At 42.4% G+C, this 14206-nt stretch overlaps 1 protein-coding gene across 2 annotated transcripts in view; it reads right to left on the reverse strand.

Annotated features, from left to right (window-relative positions):
- Nucleotides 1-14206, reverse strand: part of ADAMTS17 (ADAM metallopeptidase with thrombospondin type 1 motif 17) — a 182982-nt gene that overhangs the window by 74009 nt on the left and 94767 nt on the right. For both annotated transcript variants that reach the window (XM_081888428.1, XM_081888427.1), the window contains exons 9-10: nucleotides 1383-1523; nucleotides 56-206 (exon numbers count right to left, since the gene is read on the reverse strand). In XM_081888428.1, coding sequence (XP_081744554.1) covers nucleotides 56-206; nucleotides 1383-1523 — 292 coding nt within the window. The remainder of the gene's footprint in view (nucleotides 1-55; nucleotides 207-1382; nucleotides 1524-14206) is intronic.

Genomic DNA, 14206 nt, shown 5'->3' on the forward strand with positions numbered 1-14206 from the left:
TGGGGCCTTATGGTTTGGTCCCCAGCTTGTTTATGTCCCAAATGGGTTATCTTACCTCCATATTTTTGCAGAAAGTTGCATTGGTCCCAAAGAGAATCTGGCATTGCTCATCTGCGCTGTAGTGCATTCCTGGAAGTTTGTAAGGAAGTCGCACAACATAACGGCTCTGTGGGTCTGTTACCAGTAAACAGGTGCTAACTTTTGACCTGAAGAGATAAAACATATTTTGAAGGGCATTGTGAGAGCATTGCTCTATTTCATCAAATGACTGTATTTTCACAATATAATGGACTTCCAATTTAGCAACCTCTTCAAAACATGCCTCCCAACAGTGTACTACTATGTATACGTACTACCTCCTTTTTAAGTGACAGCGTGCTATGAAACTGTGCTAGGTATTTGATTTGTAAAAAAAAAGGTATACAACACTGTTCTGGTCCATAATGGGTGCTTAAAGAGGCTTATATTGAAAATCTACAGGACAGAATCAACAGCATCAATATCACAATAAAAATGAAAATATCAAATATCAGATTCCCATGACAAAATGTGTTGGCTACAATCCAGAGAGTTAACCGTGAAATTAATGTTCTGATGGATTATGGTCTCAGAAAGGGATTATAATGGAGCTGCTAAAAGGGGGGAAATGGTTATAATCTTATGAAGGGTTTTGGGTAAACTTTGGTTCCAGTTCAGACCTTCCCCAAATTCAGAATTGGGAAGAAATTGGCAGAAATTCTAAGAAACAAACTAGGCACAATGATAAAAATGTGACTACCACAAAAAATGACAATCGTGTGTCTAGCTCTGCTCTCCTTCTCCATAATATCTAGCAGAAAACTTATCTTATGACATCACAACATTCTATATTTTCCTACCTCTACTCCAGACCCTTGGCTGCCAGCAGTGAAAGCTGGGAAAGTGCATAATTTTGTAATGCCATGATATAAGTTTTCTACTAAATGTTATGGGGAGGATGGGAGAACTAAGATTCATGGTATATCTTATGCCAGGTTTGGCTCAAAGAAGAAGAATCACTCACGAATGTTACTTTCTCTTACTTTCATGGCAACATTGCAAAAGCATAGAACTGGATTCTTCATTCAAACCAACATATTTCAGTTGTCACAAAACACTGGCAAGGTTTGATTTGAAAAGGACAGCAAAACTGGGATTCTTGTCAAGAAGCTGTCAAGGTGCTGAAATATGGGTATCATAACGTTTCTGATCTCCTGCCAGTAATGTCTGCAAAACCCAGGATTCAAAGGAGGCAGCTTCCACCTTCTGGCACCCACCATTGAAAATTGTTCATCATTTCTGCAGAGAAGACAAGAGACTGGTGTCTTGTGATTCAAAGGCTTTGCTGACAACAGCATTCTTACTTGAGAAACTTTTCAAGGTCATCACGACTGCAGGAAGACCAGGATAGGTCACTGGGATTCCTTCCCTTCACCCATTCTCCGGACATGATGTGAGATCTTCCAGCACAGGACAAGTGGTCATCATCATGGCTCATCCCCATGCTGTCAGAGAAGAAAAGGAAATAAGTAAACCAATACTGTGAATGGGACACTTCCATTTGCAGCTTCTCAATTTCAGTTTCAAAAAGTAACAATATATTGTTTATTTCTAAGAGATGGCAGATTTGAAGTACTGGAAAAGAGTTTTTCAGCCAGATAAACCCAAATGTGGCTACACTAGTCCCATAGACTGGCTTGCATGCTGGTACCACTTAACTGGCAGCAATGTCTTCATGGATTTCCCATTCTTGTGGAACTGCCACAACATTCCCCCTTGACTCCGGTCCCAATTCTGCCAGGATAGACACCTTCAGCTCTACATTATCAGAAATCTAGCTGTTTCAGGGCTCCCTACGCACAGCAATGTCACTCGGATCAGTGATCCAGGATGCAGAACTGAGGATTTCTGTCTGTCATTGCTAGCTTAATGGAAAGAAATCTTTCAGTTTCAGCCAGGTAAGTAACTTACACAGGGTACAAGGCTAATACCTGGCAACCACAAGGTACAATGGAAGAGTGAACACAGAAGCCAATGGCCTCAAATGGTGCCTTTGTGTAAAGACCGGGACACAATGCAAGGCTCTGTACTTAAAGGAGCACCAGATTTAAATGCAGTAATTAGCTGTAAAACCACCTTCAAAAACTTGAAAGTGAGATCACACTGAGCACATTTACCTAGATGGAAAATGAAAACTTGTACAGCAACAAGAAAACCAGGCAGGGAAACAACCCATCCCTTCTTCCAAGGAGTTCAACACAGTGTAAATGGGATTGTCCCCTTGTAACCTCACAACAAATGGGCTGTGAATAGGATCAGGCTGAGAAATAATGGCTGGCCTAAGACCATCCAATGACCTCATAGTTGAGCAGTGATTTGAACCCAAGTCTCTCTGCTCTAAGTCCAACGGTCTTCCCACTGCTCCTGGGTTTTTCTGGCCACAATTATGCCCAATTATGGAATGGCATTAATGCAATTGTTAGGTTAGTGGGCTGCATCTGACTTGGTAGGTCTGGAGTAATCTGATAATAGCCTATAACCAAGTTACAGGGAAATGCATGTAAAAGATCTACATTGGCTCCCAGTACGTTTCTGAGCACAATTCAAACGGCCCTAAACGGCCTCGTCCCAGTATACCTGAAGGAGCGTCTGCACCCCCATCATTCTGTCCGGACACTGAGGTCCAGCGCCGAGGGCCTTCGGGTGGTTCCCTCACTGTGAGAAGCAAAGCTACAGAGAACTAGGCAGAGGGCCTTCTCGGTAGTGGCACCCGCCCTGTGGAACGCCCTCCCATCAGATGTCAAAGAGATAAACAATTACCTGACATTTAGAAGACCTCTGAAGGCAGCCCTGTTTAGGGAAGTTTTTAATGTGTGACATGTTAAATGTATTTTTAATCTTTGTTGGAAGCCACCCAGAGTGGCTGGGGAAACCCAGCCAGATGGGCAGGGTACAAATAAAATTATTATAATTATTATTTTATTATTATTATTATTTAAAACAAAACTGCTTCTTCATGGCTGATGGTCTGTGTTGTGTGTTTAGGAATAACTGTTCTTTTCAATGCAGCAAAGGCCCCACAAACCTCACCTAACAATGCAGCACCCTTGCAATTGAGGTCATGTAATCCTTGCCTCCAATGAGCTGCATTTTAAAGGGAATTCTGGGAAAGCGGCTCCTCTGAGCCACTTTACAAAGGTCTCCGTCTTTCCCTCACATCTGTTCATGCCTAAAAGGCTAAAGCGAAGGGGGGCGGTTTGTCAGTAATTGCCTTTGTGCTTTGAGTTGGGATGCCTTCATTCAATCAGCATATATATTCTCACGGCTATGCATGTAATTAAAAATGGCTGTTAATCAGTGCTGGTAGCTAGCACTTGCTGCTTTAAAATAAAATAATGAACAAATACAAATAAATAACAGAGCAAATTTCCCATTCACTCATTGAAATAATTCCAGAAATAGCACATTTGAAAATCTTTCCAGAGATCACAGGTCTGAAGCTTTTGGTATAAATACACTCATCCTTCTCCCCCTTTGGAAAAACTAGTCTTAGATATTCCCATAGGGAATTTCCTAAAACAGAATAGAGGGGATTTTTATTTTTAAGGGTCTGTTAAACAGGAATATTGTAATGAGTCCCTGCTTTCTCTTGTCACACATTCTTCTTGCAGAAGCCTCTTCATAGTTAATCTAAGCAGGAGTAGCAAAAATGGTAGGAAGTCAGCCATATGCAGCTGCTAGAAAGGCTAGAAACAATGGGCAGATGTCAAGGTTGAGACTATTGGATCAAATCAGATTAACATTCTTAGTTAAAGTAATTTTTTTTACATTCAACCCATTCACCCTTGAAATTAAAAGAAAGTGTGTCCTATATCACATACAGGCTGCCTCATGCATGCATAAAGCCACAACTTGTCTGTGCAAAGAAGCTACCTCACAGATCAAACACAGGCACAACTTCATTACAGTGGTACCTCTGCTTAAGTACTTAATTCATTCCAGAGATCCATTCTTAACCTGAAACTGTTCTTAACCTGAAGCACCACCTTAGCTAATGGGGCCTCCTGCTGCTGCCGCGCTGCCGGAGCACGATTTCTGTTCTCACCCTGAAGCAAAGTTCTTAACCCGAGGTACTATTTCTGGGTTAGCGCAGTCTGTAACCTGAAGCGTCTGTAACCCAAGGTACCACTGTATATAGTTTTAACTCATTCATGCATGGTTTTTTCCAGGGGACGAGACCATTTTTCTATCTCTTACAGCAGTGCAACAAAGCTGGAAAATGTACATGCCATACTAGGTGAAAGTACAAAATGGGGACTAAGCTGCACTTGTGAGCTCATTCATGACTTATACCTTCTGTGGAGTGCAACATGGGAGCAGGGAAGAGACCCTGCAGAGTATCCATGCCTATTATCACATGTGCCAACTACCCTGCCCCCAGCACCTGTGAGAATGGCCAAAGACCATCTTGGATGTGAGTCCAGGAAGACTTGCTCACTACCTTACAGGCCTTTTCCTACCTGGCCTGGGAGGGTGTGGCTCTGATTGATTCCAGCGGGAGAGGGGGATTGTTGCTGTTACTGATATTTTGCACCTTTCTTTTAGATAATGATGATGATGATGATGATGATTTGTATACCACTCTCATCCAAAGGTTACAGGGGCGTAAAATACACAATAAAACTAAAACAAAGCTACAACCACCACCCCTCCCACAAACACATTTAAAAGGCCATAGCATGATATATGTGGAAATTGGCTGTGTACGTTTTGATATTTTATTTATTGTTTATAACTACCTTTTGTTAGGTTTGTAATTATGTAAACACAATTTCATGTTGTAAGCCACCTTGAGCATGGTTTTAACTATGGAAAGGTGCATACAAATAAAATGATCTATGTTTGTATGTATGCCTGGAGGGCCTTTGCACACAAATCTGTATGTGTGAAGGCTTCCATGCAACCTGGAACTCTGCACAGTTGCAGTTCTATGTTGTGTGGAAGACTTTGCATGTACTGCTGTACGCAAAAATCCCCCCTTGCAGACATTCATGCTGTACGCTAGTCGGAATGGATCTGAACCCTGCTCTTGTTGCTGTATATGCAAACGATAATGTCTGAATAGGACTCTTGTGGTCCAGAAGCTGGGCTTCAGTGCTCTACCTGCCTTATCCTCCCTATGGAGAACTACACCCCCCCAAGCAACTACATGGATACACTATGCAAATAAACAACATGCACAGTATTTGCTTAACTTATGTCAGTTAACCCAGTCAAATAACTTAGCCTTTCTTTGTGCAGAATTTGGAACTGGTTAGCGCAGCGCACACACAAGTCTAGCTACTGCCCTGAGGCTTTGACCAGAACTCCTGTTAAAAATTGCTGGGAGCCTTCCAGTGATTACGATGCAGAAGAACATTCTTCCCAATGAAAACTCACAAACAGTTACATAAGCCCTTCTTCTTTGTCCCATTAAAGCTGTATTTTCCCCCTTAGGGTCATTGCAGATTTCCATCCAATGCCACAAGGCCATTTTCCCACCCCAATAAAAGTTTTATGGTGAGCTGTGTTGAAACATCTACTTTTTTGGGCCAACGTGCCAAGAAAAACGTGAAGCATTGCTGAAGCTTCCTGAAGGACAAAAGAGCTGCAGCTCCACCTACGATGCATCCTGCTGTTGAAGCAAGAGCCAAGTATGATGCAAGTTGGAAGTCGCCTTTCCAATGCAGAGACTCCCCCCCACCCCATTTTTTTTGGGGGGGGGTTTACTCACTCTTCAGTCCTCAGTGGACTTGAATGTTAGGAATTTTTATTGGTGTTTCATACTGAAGCTGCAACACTGGAAGAAGGCCAGTTGCTAAACTGATTCAATATGTTTAAAGTGTTTCGGCTCTGAAATGCCTAGCCCGGCAAATCTTCAGGCACCCATGCGTGAGAAAAGAAGCAATGAAGGAAGGGCCCTGGTTTAGAAGAAGAAGAAGAAGAAGAAGAAGAAGAAGAAGAAGAAGAAGAAGAGTTTGGATTTGATATCCCACTTTATCACTACCCGAAGGAGTCTCAAAGCGGCTAACATTCTCCTTTCCCTTCCTCCCCCACAACAAACACTCTGTGAGGTGAGTGGGGCTGAGAGACTTCAGAGAAGTGTGACTAGCCCTAGGTCACCCAGCAGCTGCATGTGGAGGAGCGGGGAAGCAAACCACTACACCACAGAAGCTGGAGTTTGAATTGGCCGTTGTCTCTGGTGCTAATTCTGCTCAGAGCAGACGCGCTTAAATTAATGGACATAACTAATGTAGGTCCATTAATTTTAATGAGTCAATTCTGAATAGACCTAGCACTGGATACAACCCTTGGAACCTCACAGGAGGAGGGTGAGGGGCTCCTTTCCAGGACTGTGCCTGCTTAGCATCCTCAGGCATAAAAGGAAAATGGGACATGCAGCAGTGTCCCCTGTGACTTACAGACATACAGTGGTACCTCGGGTTAAGTACTTAATTCGTTCCGGAGGTCCGTTCTTAACCTGAAACTGTTCTTAACCTGAAGCACCACTTTAGCTAATGGGGCCTCCTGCTGCCGCCGCACCGCCGGAGCACCATTTCTGTTCTCATCCTGAAGCAAAGTTCTTAACCCAAGGTACTATTTCTGGGTTAGTGGAGTCTGTAACCTGAAGCGTATGTAACCTGAAGCGTCTGGAACCTGAGGTACCACTGTATAAGGCCTCTGGATTGCCTAAGCCTAATTTTCATTACTACCGGACTGGTTTTCTTTCCTTGCCTGGTCAGGAAAACAGAGCTTCCAACTAGGGATGTCAAAAACAGAAGTTGCTGATCTTTCCTTATTTGCCCCATGTCCAGAATGGAAATCAATCCAGTGAATACAATGCTTTCAGTCTGTAAATGTTACATAAGTGATTACGTCCCCCCTTTGTATTTTGTTTCCTCTGCACTGAAATGGAAAATCCTATTTGCACGAAAAATTCTATTTGCTGTGTTGAAGTGAGACATAGCGGCCAGTTCAATAGGCTTCTGTGTGTGGAATGGTAGGGTGGCAGCCATCTTGCCCTTCACCTCAGGAAGAAAAATGTATTGGATCGCCTCTGCTGCCAACATAATATGATGCCTACAGACAGGTGTTTTGACACATACTAAGAGTAAAGAAACTCAACCCCACTCTAATGAATTAATCTCTCTCCATTGCCTACAAGCATGCAAAATGGATATTTTATTCATCAGGAGAGTGCTTCCTCAGCAGGTGCCAGCTTCCAAGCTCTGTTGTAATCCAACAAACGTTATGCGCAAGTCCATTTGCTAGCAACAAAATCCTCCAGCTCAAGAAGTCTAACACCAAAAGGGTATGAAATTTCAGCTGTGTCCATGTCCCAACTGCTTTTGCCTGCCCATCCATGGTATTTCTACTTCCTTTTGAAGTGAGAAAGGCTGCATTCCAGTTGACAGCCCCTCATAGTTCCCAGCTCTCCATTATTACTCGTATCAGAGCAGCTGGGAAAGATAATTCAAAATCCTAGAGCCATTTGGCTTGGCTGCTCCATAAACTATTTTAGAAGTGCACTGTGCAGTCTTCTCTGCCTTCTCCACAGGGAGAAGGCGACAGAAGAAATTGTAGGTGATGGCTTGGTATCAAAGCAACTCCAAAACAAGACATACTGTATAAGATGAATCCAAAATTGAAATTGGCAAGCAGCGGTGGGTTGCCTGTTTGCCTATAAAACTCAGAGCTAATGAAATCAAGTTATTGTATAATAACATAAGAGAATGAATAAGCCACTTGAAAAGAGATACCTTTGTTTCGGAAAACATTTGTTGGAACGTATTGATATTAAGTTGAATTACAGTGTAAGGCGAGGGAAGCTGACATATCTTGAACAATAGACACATTTTGAGGGTATTAAGTTGTAAATGGATGGGATCTTTCATATCTTCTAAGTCAGGGGTCAGCAAACTTTTTCAGCAGGGGGCCGGACTATATTTTGGGGGGAAATAATGAACGAATTCCTATGCCCCACAAATAGCCCAGAGATGCATTTTAAATAAAAGCACACATTCTACTCATGTAAAAACACCAGGCAGGCCCCACAAATAACCCAGAGGTACATTTTAAATAAAAGGACTGTAAAAACACATTGATTCCTGGACTGTCCGCGGTAACTAAAAGCTTCTTTAGGTGTACCCAAGGGTTTGGCTACACCTAGCTGGATTTTTGAACTATCTCCCCTCAAACAACAGGCCAACACCGTATCACCAACTGCTTCTTAAAGGGCCTTTAATTCCAAAAGCAATTTGCCATGTGGCAAGTGGGGTCACTTTGAAAAAAAGCAAACACAAGTCCAAAGCGTCCACAGAGTTACCTGCACAGTTCTGTGGACCTCCAACCACTGTCCATATCCTCTCTTCTGCCTGCCAACACAAATAACAATTTGCCATTGAAGGCAATAATGAAGGGTGTGCCCAAATAGTGGATCTGAAGGTCAGATGTGCTCCAGGCATCCCCAGAACAAATGTAGCTGCTTATTAATTCTGGGATTATTTCAGTGCCAGGAACACATATCCCCTTTCAGATTTGTTGTTTGGACACACCCTTCTCTACTGGCTTCTATGGCAAATAGGGGCTACTATTAGTGATCAGAAGATAGCTAATGAATAATAGTTGGCAGATGTGTAGATGTCTGCATTACATCCTAATAGTCAAGCAATCTACCTTCTTTTCTTTTCACCACGATTTGCAGCAACTGTTGCCCTCCAGCATCTTATCCAGTTGCAGGTGGGAAGTGAATCTGGTGACTTCTGTATTCCACGGGGAACAAGTTTCCCCAATTCTACCCCCTTCCTCTAAGCTTTTCCTGAAGTATGTGTCCAACATTCCCAGCGAAATGTCCCAGTGCCAGAAAAACAGCATTGTTTATAAGCATCTTGCAGAGTTTTACTTCAACATACTGGAACTGTGTGGAAAATGCGAGGAGTGCTGAGACATTTCGAGAAACCTAGCCAAAATAATCTTAGTTTAATCAACAGCACTACAGCTCAGCTGTCTACCCCCACTTGGGCTCATTCTGCTGAGTAAGCCAAAGACACACGGAATAGCTAGGCTATAATGAGCTGGCAAAGCTTGCAGATGTTTTGTGCCAGGATGGTTCTGGTTCAATCCATCATGGCCTTTGTTGGCAGTAATCTCCTTTGCCCAATGACGCAAACCCAAGTAGAGCAGGAATGCTTTCCGTGCAACTGTTTGCAGAGTGTGCATACTGCAGATGCAAGTCAAGTTAGCATGTGCAATAGGTAAAGATGCATGCCTTGTTTCTCAAGGAAAGCAAATCTTACATATATATGTGTGGATGTTTAATTGAAGCACCGTGGCTTCTATAGTCCCAGCGGTTTAGCAGGTTTTCCTGGTTCTAAGGCCAGCAGCTGAAGAGCATGCATGAAAGAAAGGGATTATTTGCTCATTACATTGCCTTGCAGTTTCCCCTAGTTGTTCTATGATTAGGCAGGCACACACAAAAGACACAGAGGTGGATAAAGGGAAATATGGGTAGCTGGGATTTACTGCATGAGACTGGAAAGTGGGTGGTGAAGTGCAGAGTTAGTGCGGCCTGTGATTTCACACAAGATTCATGATCCAGGCAATTTTAGCATTGGCCTCTCCCAATTGCCACAAAGGTCTAAACCTCAATGGCCTGAAGCCAACAAAAGAGAAAGACTGGGCTATATTCAATGGGGGAAATGAAAACAAATGAGAGGGAGGGCTATGGCTCAGTGGAATAGCATCTGCTTTGCATGCAGAAGGTCCCAAGTTCAATCCCCAGCATCTCCAGGAAGGACTAGGAGGGAACTCTGTCTGAAACCCTGGAAAACTGCAGATAGTCAGTGTAGATAGTACTGTGATACAAGGTATGACTGTATTCCCAAAGTCAGAATGCATCCTGGGTCTTAACTAGGGTGGCCAGCTGAGAAAGAGGACTGACTCAGTATAAGGCAACTTCCTTTATTCCAATTGCTGGGATTCACCTAACCAGCCTTGTCAATGGAAACCCAGTGCAAGGAATCCCACTTGTGCAATTGGATTTTCTCCTCTCTCCTCACAATTGGTTTGGGGGCAGCAGTTGGCAAACCCCCAGAACAACACAGAAGGGGGGGCGGGTTAATTTCATCTAGCAAGCTGAAATGCTTGTGCAAACAGAATGATTAGCAAAGTATGATGTCATGAAATGCATTCTAAATAAATAATTAGAAAATAAATCAACAGATGGTGATAAGAAGCACCCAAGTGGCAACCTTACATTAAACGCAACCCGGATGCCATTGTCAGAGTGATGATATCTGTGGAGTTTGCAAATGTCACCCTGAAATATGAAGCCACAGTGTAAAAAAGAACCAATGTTGTCTTTTTTAGTGTTGTCAAGCTGAGCACAGAGTACAAATGAACTCTGAAAATGTGTTTCCATTCTTCTATGGGTAAAATAATGAATAATTAAAAGGACAAAAAATATGCTACCCTAGATGTCCAATAGAAATAGCAGAAAATCAAAGTAGTACATGGGCAGAGGTAGGGTACTCAAGAGGTTTCCCAGGCATGGGTAATAATAATAATAATAATAATAATAATAATAATAATAATAATAATAATAATATATTTATACTCCGCTCATCTGGCTGGGTATAGTGCAGTGGAAAGAAGTGAAGTGCAGTGGAAAGACCTCAAACTAACCTATTGTATTAAGGGAATATACACATGTCAAGAAATGGCAACTCCTGAAAAAGGAGTGTACTGGAGGAAGGGAGGCAGCAGGGCAGGGCAAGTCAGGGGGAGACTCACCTCTGTTCCAAACTCTGTTCAACTCAGTCACGTGGCCTAACAACCCACAGGAAGCTATACTGGCAAAAGGGGTAGTGCAAGTCAAAATACTTTAAAGGCTTGTTTTCCTTCTGCCAGGCTCTGACAGTAGCCTTGTTATCAAATGAAGTTTGGAGTAACAGTAAATAGCACTGGCATAATCTACCCGGCTCTGTTCCTAGACAGAATCTGGAATAGAGGTAAATTATACCGGCATGATTTGCCCTGACGTAAGTTATGTTGGCTTCCTATAGTTTGGATTGCTCTGTTAGTTTGTTATCGCCACTTGAAATGCCTGTTCTTAGGAACCTCAACATATTGTGCCAGCAGAATTTCTGCAGTATGTGTCTTTGGAAATCATAGTTAAAAGGGGAGTTACTGCATATCATATTAACAATGCAGAATCATGTATCTCAGAAGGAGATTCTAGTTTTCGTTTTTAATGCAATGACAGCCATCTGTAAGTGCAAACTAAAATCCATAACATACCTCTAGGGGAAACATGAGGGATTTTTTGTTTGTTTTAAAACAAACATCACTAAGTCGTCGTCATGACATTCCAGAAATCCTCTCTCTGGCCTGCTTCATTATTTGGCTTAATGTCTGCAACGTAGCCTGTGCAACGCTGAGTGAAGCCAGCAACCAGGAAACCTAAAGAAAAGAAATGGCCACCAGCCAGTTTGTTGTTTGTGGTGGCCAAGATACCGGAATCTCCCTCCCATTTATTCTGGGCTGTTCCAAGGGTCCCTTGTGAAATATTTCAATTTTTTAATATGTATTACAGGCAAATCTCTGCACTTCACACATCTGGATAATTGCTTTTTTCGACTTCCTGCTTGGGGAATTGAGAAAACTCACTTGTGTGCCCACGTTCTATCATCTCCAGCTTGCACACACAAGTTGTGTGCAGCGGGATGTAATTTGGTACAGGCCTCGTAACTGCTGGAGACAAGTCGCTCTCAGGGCTTGTGGTTGTGTTCTGACATCTTTCTCTGCTCCTACAGATTTCTGCGTGACAAAGTCTTCCAGACACAAGCTCCCTAAGCTCTCATCTGAACCTTCAGTTCAACAAGATGCATCAGAAATGGCAAGCTAATGAAAGGGGTCCCAGCGGTCCCATCTCCTGGGAGTAAGAAATAATTACATAGCGATGTAAGTGGGGAGGGGAGAGAGATGGCAAATGAGATTGTCCGATTCAGTATGCTCCAAAGGCAGTTGAACTAAGAATAAGGCTTGGAATGTGTGTTGCCTAAACCCAAGGTCCCTGCAGTCTGTTGCTGGAGGGTGAAGGCTTGTGCTGGAGAGTGGAGATTAACAGGCAGGAGGCATTGAGCAGGCATTGGCAGAATGCTTGTCCTGTGGCATTTAATACTAGGCCTAGCCAATCCAAAGGCTTCACGTTGCTGGCAACTGCAGGGACAGATGTTGCGTGTTTCTGTTCCCTGATTCTATGCCTGATGAGGACGGTCCATGTAGGAATGTCAGAAAATTCAGTTGGAAACAGAAACAGGAATGGAAATTGCCACAATTCACATGTTTGTCTGAGGTCAGAAATGGAAATCGTGCAAGCAAAAACAAGCAGCATTTGCTATCAATTTTTTTTTTTAGTTCACAAACATTATGTAAATAATTATGTTTATTTTGGCCATAGCAGATAGCAAGATGAATAATGTAGGGTTTAGTGGAAGCTGGACTGTAGTGGGTGGGAAAGAGTGCTGGTTGCAACAAACACAGGGCAGGATAGAAATCACTACTTCCTTACATCCCTATCTGAGTGCAGTGATTGCAGTAATTTAGATACATTTCCTTACAAGCAAAATTGGGATAGGAGTTTAGAGATGGTTCCTGGTAAATGTGTGTGGGAGGGTGCACCCACAGTCTGGGGTGCTTAAATAGGTTAGTTTCAAACTTTAGAATGTCCTTTCAACAACCTTAGGTCCCTAGATATTGTTGGACTACAACTTTCATTATCCCCAGCAAACATGGTCAATGTTTAGGGATGATGTGACTTGCACAGGAGACTTGGGTTTGCAGAAGACTGCTTTAGACCATGGCATTCCTCTGCTCTACATGAAGGTATTTGTGTGCAAGCCTCAGGGCAGGAAGGGTAGCCATCAGAAGTTGCATGGAACCATGTAGTTTTTTCCTTCTCTTTCTTGGCCAATAAAACATTCTGTAGAGTTTATGGGATCATTCCTTTTTATTGCAAATTCACAATGATCTGTGCTCATTATGCTATTGGAGTGGTCATACACAGTCCCGCTTTCAATACCGTTTGCACCTGCAAAAGTTTTTAGGCAGTCACACTGTTTCATTTCCACACAGTGCATATGCTGTTACCTCCTGCCAAATTCCCATAACTTTCTATGCCACAAATGTTCTGGTCTATTTTTGTTCCGCTTGTGTTGCGCTATAGCCCTCTCTGGACAGCAAAAACATGTTAGCACAGGGGAAGCATCAAAGAGCAACCAATAAAGCAGAATAAATCCAACATTAATCGCTATTACTGTGTCAATAACATCTTGCAGAATACATCCACAATAAAACAATAGACAAAGGAAAATAGTTTAAATCTGTTTTAAAATGCATCTAAATACCACCATTATCTGGTGCTGCCTAACTAAAAAATATGGATTTCCAAATCAATTAACCATAGCACCGCTAAATGCAGGCTCCATGAACAGAAGCAATATACCAGTTTGTGGGGATAAGACAGGAGAGTATTGTATCTTCTCCAAACTCTGCTTTTCAGGAGCATCAAGAGGAAGAGTGTTGAAAGAATGGTGGACTATAAAGTATATTGGACCAAAATAATGTGGTTCTTTCTCACATGTTTCTGTGCCTGCCTCCGTTCTGAAAACCATTGTCAATGGACTTCCTCTTTATCTTAACAACTAGTAATGTGGATGCTGGATTTTCACAAACTAGCTGGTTATGAGTGTTTTCATAGGTTACTAAATATCACCTGTGCACACTCGACTGCTTTAATTGCCGGAACTGGCAGTGGTACAGGTGCCATATAATACCCGTTCTGCATATGTAAGAACTTAAATAATTTAGTGTAGTAGCAGCTGCACTTGGGAACTCCCTGCCTATTGAAATCAAGCAGACGCCTTCCCTGTACTCTTTTTGGAGCCTGCTACCCAGATGCTTAAAAGCTGAGGTAATTTTAATCCAATTTAGTATTTTAACTTTTGTATGGTTATTTTTTCCTCGATTTTATTGTTCTATCTTTCTGTAAACCGCTTTAAGGTTTTTTACAATCAAGCAGTGTATAAATTTTATGAAATAAATAAATAAGTAAGTAAGTAAGTAAGTAAGTGGCCTTCCAAAAATCCAG

Source organism: Podarcis melisellensis (genome assembly GCF_964234715.1).
Source record: "Podarcis melisellensis genome assembly, chromosome: 14".
NCBI lineage: Eukaryota > Metazoa > Chordata > Lepidosauria > Squamata > Lacertidae > Podarcis > Podarcis melisellensis.